Here is an 8,543-nt window from a genome sequence, read left to right as displayed (position 1 = left end):
AGGAATGAAATACTGATTTTCAAAGTGCTTGTTAACCATACACTAGACACCACAGAGTACTTCTGCCATACAGCGTTTAGACTCCTACATTCGTTACACAAATTGCCAAAGCACAGAACAACAAAGCTTCATGCACAAGTTGTTTTCAGCATAGGATTTTAGCTACTGTGCATGCATGGAGATGTAGAGAGGCAAAAAAGCGCATTAGGATTTTTCAGACTTTTATACAACTTACCCTTGCTCATCAGAAAGCTTTTGAAAGAGTCTGAGAAATCAGAAACCAAAAGAGAAAAGATTCAGTGTCTTAGTAACAACATCAACACCACCAGTACACCAGCACTCTTGATAAGCAAAGGGAAAACTGAAAGCTTGGGAACCAGCCAGCACGGAATAGCACATTGGGGATCAGGCACAAAAACACATTAGGACTTGTGTGATGTGCAAGGTGGGCCAAACTGACAGAACAAGGCTGCCTGCAAGTTTCTAATGCTTCTGATTTAGCAGTACTGCATGAATAGAGCCTTGTATTAATTCTGCACCATTTATTCCAGTGCTGCTAAACAGAATCACACAGAATGGATCAAGTTGGAAGGGACCAACAGTGGGACATCTGGTCCAATCTCCCTGCTTAAGCATGGTCATCCTAGAGCACATGGCACAGGATTGCATCCAGATGGTTCTTGAACATCTCCAGTGAGGGAGAATCCATGACCTCTCTGGGCAACCTATTCTGGCATGATGCTCAAAAGAGACTCATTTCAAGAAAGTAAAATTAATGCCAACCTGAGTCCCAGCAAGAGCATGGCTCACAGAGGCTGTTTTTTGTTACATAAACCATTTCTGATACTTGGCATGAACAAGAATAAAAGGCCCTACATAAAAGCTTAACACATTAAGTCGTGAATGCAATCAATCCAGGGTAATTAAAGAGGATTTTTAGTATTCTTGATTATGAGCATTTTATATTTTATTCTATGAAATGAATTTTTAAAATGTGCAATCTTTTCAAGCACTTCAGAAATATTCCTCAGTGGAACTTGCACTTTGTTAACAGTATTAAGCTTAAAAATTAAACGCAGCAACATCAAAGTTATCAACTGGAACATGGAAGTGTCTTAGTCACAAAGTAACGAAGCACAGCTGGGATAACTGCAACTTGCAATGCCGTATTTTCAGAGCTAAGGAAACATTTGAAACCCCACTCTCCCCCAGTAAGTACAAAAACCAAAGGAGAGCTAGGAAGAGGTTAAAAAACAGTATTCAGTCAGACAAGAAATTTTGAGGATGCCAGGAAAGAATTAAGGGAAAGTATGAATCAGGACCTTATGAAAGTAGGGGGGAAATACTGGCAGAATAAAATATGTCACAGTGGAATTTAATATTACATAGACACACAGCTTGCATGCACCATGGCTTTGGGCAGGCAAAAAACTAATTTTTCTTTTTTTCACCTCATCTAATGATCTCAAAACTGTGGCAGGACAGTTTACAAGCATTCTCAAACTTAGGTGCAAGCAAGAATATCCGAATGCTCATTTACAGAATTTGTCATTAAAGCATTCATGTGTTTCAGAGATGTTTTTACTTATTATTATCTTGCAGAATAAAAGAAAATATTTCTAGTCCCTATGGTCTTTTGAATAATTGCTATTCCAGTTCAACCATGAAAAGAAACTTCTGCAGAACTTTGAACATGAAGGAATGCTAACGTATTTTCACTAAAGTGGCAGCTAGAAAACAATTTTTTAGTTGAAAATATGGTATTGCAGTCGTGAACTGCTATTCAAAGCAAATAAAAAGCTTGTCCGGGATGCCATGAACAAATAGCAGATTGGCACTCTATGAATGGTTCAGCACAGGACGATGCTTTTCTGAATGGAAAGGGTTCAACTGCACTCAAGCACAATCCGTGCACGACACAACCTGACCTCTCCACCATCTGCCGTTTCTTGTGTCTAACTTTGCTGGCCTCCCTGATGGCTTCCCACTTCTTCCAGTCTTCTTCACTGCATGGACCTGGGATAAAATTTACCGGCTGGACACTGCTTCCCACCTTCCAAGATTCAATCTTGCGGGTCAGCATATCATCCTTTTTATGGTGGGAAGATGGTGACAGCACTCTGCCATTGCTCTTTCTTTCCTCCGGTGTTGTGTTTTTTTCAAGTAAACAAAGGAATTTGGATCGGATCTCTTCTGGAAGACTCCAAGGATCAGGAAACAGTGCTGGGTGATACTTGTCAGGAGCACCCGATAAAGGCACCTCTTTTTTCTGAGCGAGGACTTTACGGAAAATCATGTCATCCTTTTCCAAATCTGGAATTATAGGTTGGCCCTCCCTGGGTTGCAGAATTATCTCACCCTCTAGAGGAGGCTCCTGCTCAGAGAATTTTTTTAAATACCGGGGGTCTTGAAGAACAACTTGATTCGCATGGAAAGCCCCAGTTTTCCGAACAAACAAGTCATCATTTTCCAAATCTGGATACAGATATTCATTTTCCTCATCTCCTTGCTTGCATCCTGGTATAAAGGAAACATTCTTTCTACATTTTATGAGCCTAGGGCCAGAAGTGGGATCAATTTTGGTCTCCGTTTCAGAAGACACGTAGTCAGAGTATTTTTGCAGGGCCTGAAGTAACGAAAACTGACTGAAGCATATAAAACAAAAGGAGGGAAGTAAAAATATCATTAACTAGCAAGAGACAAGCAGATCACAACGTATTGCGATATATATTTGGTTTAGACTTTGGTATCCCAAGCAGCACAACTACACCACTTGGCATTCACCACCACTAACCACAGCACAGCACACGTCAACCAACGTAAAGGTATCACAGCATACTGACCTGCTCAGAAACATCACACTTACATGCTCACACGCAAAGCCAGTAACCCTATGCAGCATGATATACTTTCGCATGTACATGTTTCAGAAGACCACCAACTTGCAGCTACATTAAAAGAAAAAAACCCACCAACAACAACAAAATAGTAATAACCAAATAAGCACAATATCACGGGACATGGTTTAATTTCATTGAGCCGTTGCATATCCAGCCATTTCTTTTTGATGCAGCAAGAGAACAACTCATGCAGCAGTATCAACCTGGGTTGATCAGAAGACTCCAAGATTTTTCCTTCTGCAATCTGTGACAATGAGCTTCCCACATATTCAGCAATTGGCTTATAGTTCTGATCCCTTCTGCAACTACTGTTCCAGTCAAAACTTGGTCTTGGTTGATAAGCCAGAATGGCACAGCCTTGTTTGTAAGCAAATTCCTCATCCTCAGAATCTGATTTCTTTCTACTGTGCAGCAGCACAAAGAATGAAAGAAGGAAAAGAAAAAAAACCCATGAAGTGTAATCACTGGGTAAAATGCACAGTGGTAATAGTGCAATGAAAATAATATTCAGTTACTTTCTCAAACAAAAAAAAAAAAAAAAAAAGGAAAAAAAGCATATCCTGCTGCTACACTGGCAATGAAAATAAAGAAGGGAAAAAACAAAGTCAAAGCATTACACTTTCTTTATAGGCTTTGCACACAGGAGAGTAACAGGCATGCATGAAAACGCACCTGAACCCTTGAATCTCTTTATACCAGGGTTTGAAAGAGGATTTCTTGATTTTTTTCCATAGCAATTCTTCTTCTGGAGTCCAAAACTTAGGAAGAAATTTGTCAAAAGCAACAACTGTATTTGGTGTTGAAGAACTTAGCTTGCGAAAATAGAGATCATCTCTTTCAATGTTTGGGAGGCCTACTTCTTCCTCATCCTCATCAAAATACCCAGATAATTCTGAAGGATTGTTAACTCTTGGTTTGTTTTCCTCTTTAGTATCCAACTGCCTCTGCCTCCTTTGGTTACTGTTCAAAATATCCAATCAGTTAAGATATTTTAGGAGCAGCTTGACATAAAGAATGCAAAAAGACATGCTTTTTGGCTCAGGAGTTCAGCCTTGTGAATGAAGCATATTAGTTCTCAATTCCATCACTGCAGCACCAGAAATAATAAGACACATTAAATAAAAAAAAATAAAAATAAAAAGAAGTTAAATGGTTATATCAGCATCCTATCTCCTCTGGCAAAAATACAAAGTTTCACAGAAAAGGCATATCAAGTTATGAGCTGTGTTATAATGCCAATTAGAAGACTAACTTTATGGAGTTATTTATGGACTGCAATTTAGGTAATGCAATAGTTACTGGATCTTGGATTAGTATCTCTGACCTCAGTGGTTCAAGCATTGCAGCTAGTGGACCAGCTGGATAATTTTCTTGCGAGCAAGATTTAGGAGAGTCATTGCGCAACATGAATTGATGTCCAGGTGCAGGAGAGCTTACAGGGCCCTTTTTGACTAGAAATCTACGATTTGCTAAGTCATCCAAAACAAGGTCGGGCAGCCTTCTTTCATCTTCTGAATCAGAGCCACTGTCATACTCATAGATCATCTGGAGGGAAGCTGGATTTGTGAGCCCACAATCTGCTCTGCTATTTTGGCAGGAAGCTACGGGATTCGTTTCATGTCCACTGAGATCAACCAAAACAGGAATAGAATGAAGACAGTGAAGTCACAAAGATAACGATGAAACCCAAGAACTGCCCACTAATCTCGTCTGTACTCATCAAGAAGCTGGACAACTGAAATTCATAACCACATTTTGGAAGACTGTAATGAGAAACTAAAACCATAGGTTCTCTCTCATGAACTTGCGTTTAAGACCATTTAAATCCCCACTATCTGGAATCTGACCAGCTTCAAAACATTACTCAAACACCAAAAACGAAGTAAAAAACCAAAACCAAACACCAAACACACAACCAAACCAAAACCCTTGTAAAAAAATGGAAAAATCAAATGTTTTACTTTGCATTGCAGCAACAGCAGCTTTTCTTTAACTAATAAAGAAATCATTTATTTAAATAAAATCCTAATCAAAACCCACTTTATTAAGACAGCAAACTAGTACCTTGAAAATGTTCCATCTGACTCAGTGAAGACAGGACTTGCCCAGCTCCTTCTGTTGTCCTCATTCTTCTCTGTTCTCTTCTTCCTTAGAGGTGCTGGCACATATGCCGTCTGCTTGTTTTTGGTGGGTAAGAAGCGATTGAAGTCAGTGGTAGTTTTCGGTTCAATCACAGAAATCCTACGGTAAGTCCTGTCATCTTTATGGGAGTCATGCATTTTGAAAGGCAGTTCCGAGTCTGTGTCACTGTCACAACCTGAGACGGAGGAGAGAAAAAGCAAAGCACTAAAATTATTCTCTAGACACAAGCTTCTAGTTAACACTTGCATCAAGATCTGCTAAAATCAATTTAACTGCATATTTGAGATGTTGTGGCTGCAAACTTGCTGAGCTACTGACGGGACAGAGGGAGAGGTATTTTTAGAAGTCTGTGCGATAAGATCCATTAAGCTCAATTTGTTTGCATGACCCTGCTACATTTGTTCCATTCTTTCATTATCACTGCTCCTTGCAGGAAACAAACACTAACCTCTAAATTGAAGACATAAAACAGCTCAAAAGTTTTTTAATTAAACAATATTTGTCAGGCAAATTTACTTACAAAGACAATTTACCAGCAAATAGCATAGCAATGCGTTCATCTCACAGATTAATGTCTAGTAGGAGCCCAGTCACATATGTAACATGGCTACATGCTGCTTTGCTCAGATCAGAAATGCTCCATGTGACCTTTTCCTAATGATTTTATGTTATTCTCATGAAACAAAATCCAAAAGCTCACAACTTTTATAACTTTTATTTAGACTACAAGTTTGTATTGGATATTAAAACCAGTGGAGAAACTCAAGTTCAAATAGAGCTTTAGGGATCCAATGTCAAACTGTTATCTCATCCTATTTATTTCCATGACAAACTATCAAAAATAACAAATACTATTCAGTTTTTAACATAGGTGGGAGAGATACTACCGAATATTGAAAATTCACAAATGAAGACATAGAAATATGACATAACCACACTATGAACAAGGCAAGAGACTTCTGCATCTGGTGAATTTTTGGTGATCCCATCAAAATGTGATTTCTAGCAATTTTCCTTACTTGACTCTGGGAATATACCCTGCACATGCACACACCCTATTGTGACAGTGAGAGCAAGAGTTCCAGCAACCCTTCTTAGGAAGATTCATATGAGCAGTGCTTTGTTTCTACCAACTGTTAAAGGTCAACATTTGCTTAAGCAAAAGGCAACTGCAGCAGTTGCAAAACTAGAGTTGACTTTCAACCCAATTTCAGCACAGCACATCCAGCTACTAGGTCCATACATTGTCTTCTGCACTCATAAGACACGTGTCAACAAAAGACTTTAAAGAGGAAAACATACCTTCACTGCCACCTTTCAAGGTTATATCTGATGAAAAGCTTGTGGAGGATCTTGAACCAAGAGAGTCCAAGCTATCAAAGGAATCGTCTCTCTTATGGTTAACTGAAGACTGAAAGGGCTCTCCTCTGTCAACGTACCAAATATCGCCGTATCCACTATCCCTGCCACTTCTGTTCAGGTGGCTGGACTCTTCAAGCGCCTATGAGAGTAAGTTTTGACAGGCCCTTTACAATGATTTAAGGTGCAGATGTTACTTGTGAGCTTTCACTCAAAAATTTTTACAACACATTTTCAGTGCACAAGCTTCAAAGACTACTGCAAAGCCCTAAAAAAACATATACAACAGCTTGGCTAGGAGATTCAGTGCAAGGTCTTATATTTCTCTTATCTCAGCCAATGGGAATTGAGATAGGGCTCTCTACAATCTACCACATCAATCAGAGCAGGTGGATTCTGAAACTCAAATGGATAACCAAAGAACCAATGTAAGTTAAAAATCATTCCTTTTATATGGACTTTGATAGCAAACAAGACAAAGAAGGCAAATTACTATGTTCTTCAAACTAAGAATAAAATCAACCCCCCAAGAGACTCTTTAGAATTGATGCTGTAATGTATAACAAATGATGAAAATCAGATTATTTGTTTAATGTCCTTTTTTGCAATCCCTTACCTTAGTCAGTGCTTGCCCCAATAACTTCTCAAATGCTTTAAGATTGAGGTATGGACCATTATAATGAGGGTTACTTTGAGCTTTTCTCCCAAGCCAGTATAATGTAATCAAAACCTGAAAACAAACAAAAAATTGCTAAATACAAACGTAATTACTTTCCGCTCATGCCATGTAAATGGAATCTCAGCATGCTGTTAGAGATGTTTCCACAATGAACTGTAAATTCTTGTTTACAGTATTAGTTATGATCTCCACCAAAATCAATTAAAGAGTTATGATGCATCTCAGGTATCTCAAGTAAGCAGATTTTAGTACTGTTTCCAATTACTACATTGATTTGGGAAAGTAAGCTGCATAGAGATCATTGTAAAATGGCACTAATTTGCATCAGATAAATGAACAACAGAAGAATAAGGTAAACATGATAGAACCAAAAACTTAAGTGTTTAAAAATAATTGATCAGAATTAGCGTGAAATTGTTTCAGAAAGCATTGAAGTAGATGTGTCTTACATTTTTCACTCTTCTGTTGGTTTCCTCTGGTCTGAAGCAGGGCAGGGTGTGAGAAAAAGAAAAGAAAACAAAATACTTTTAAATAGCTGCCTTAAAATTTAATTATTATTCAAGATTTAAAAGGTTTCAAGACGAATTGCAGGTCAATATAAAATATGCAACTATGACTGCTCCAAAAGAAATAAAAAGCATTTTGCTTTTAATACATACTCATAACTCTGTACTACTTAAATTGCTACATATAAAGTGAGAAATTAGCTGAGTTGTTACAGTTTCTGATTTGAGAGGTACCCAGAAAGGATCTAGGCCTTTTTAATTAGCTTTAAATTTAGTTTCCAATAAAATGCAAGTGGAAAACAAGATGCTGACTTTGGGAAATATAGTCTCTCTTTGCCAGGAAGATCACAGAATCATAGAACGGTTTAGGTTGGAAGGGACCTTAAAGATCATTTTGTTCCAACTCCTCTGCCATCGGCAGGGACACCTTCCACTAGATCATATTGCTCAAAGGCCTGACCAACCTGGCCTTGAACACTTCCAAGGATGGGTCATTCACAGCTTCTCTGGACAACCTGTGCCAGTGCTTCACCACCCTCCAAGTGAAGTGTTTCTTCCTAATATCCAATCTAAACCTACCCTACTACAGTTCAGTCATTCCACCTTGTGCTATCACTACATGTTGCTGTAAAAAGTCTCTCTCGAGCTCTCTTGTAAGTGCTGGAAGGCAGCTACAAAGTCTCCCTGGAACCTTCTCTTCTCCAGTCTGAATAACCTCAGGTCTTCAGATTCATATGAAAGGAGATTCAATTGTTACTTTTTCCCTGATTGTACTGTTTTCTAAAATATTTGCCTCCGACACAGAGAATGCTTCAGCCTATAGAAACCTTTCTGAGAAAATGAAATGGACATCTGGAGGGAGATGTTGTAGGGCTGGAAGGAGGGGTTTGGTTTCTTTTTATAATATATATGAAATATATTATATTATATTATATATAAAATATAACAATTATATAT

General features: G+C 38.4%; 1 protein-coding gene across 1 annotated transcript in view; it reads right to left on the bottom strand.

The window, feature by feature from the left end:
• The window catches only part of LMO7 (LIM domain 7), a 42,375-nt gene extending 37,930 nt beyond the window's left edge, over positions 1 to 4,445 (bottom strand). Inside the window, exons 1-5 of the mRNA XM_009075601.1 lie at positions 4,225 to 4,445; positions 3,573 to 3,860; positions 3,104 to 3,304; positions 1,929 to 2,645; positions 236 to 265 (exon numbers count right to left, since the gene is read on the bottom strand). Of these exons, the coding sequence (XP_009073849.1) occupies positions 236 to 265; positions 1,929 to 2,645; positions 3,104 to 3,304; positions 3,573 to 3,860; positions 4,225 to 4,445 (1,457 nt within the window). The remainder of the gene's footprint in view (positions 1 to 235; positions 266 to 1,928; positions 2,646 to 3,103; positions 3,305 to 3,572; positions 3,861 to 4,224) is intronic.
• Positions 4,446 to 8,543: the final 4,098 nt, after the last annotated feature.

Source organism: Acanthisitta chloris, unplaced genomic scaffold (genome assembly GCF_000695815.1).
Source record: "Acanthisitta chloris isolate BGI_N310 unplaced genomic scaffold, ASM69581v1 scaffold2175, whole genome shotgun sequence".
Lineage (NCBI taxonomy): Eukaryota > Metazoa > Chordata > Aves > Passeriformes > Acanthisittidae > Acanthisitta > Acanthisitta chloris.
Note: the sequence above shows the minus strand (reverse complement) of the source record. Positions and strands in the feature narration are given on the sequence as shown.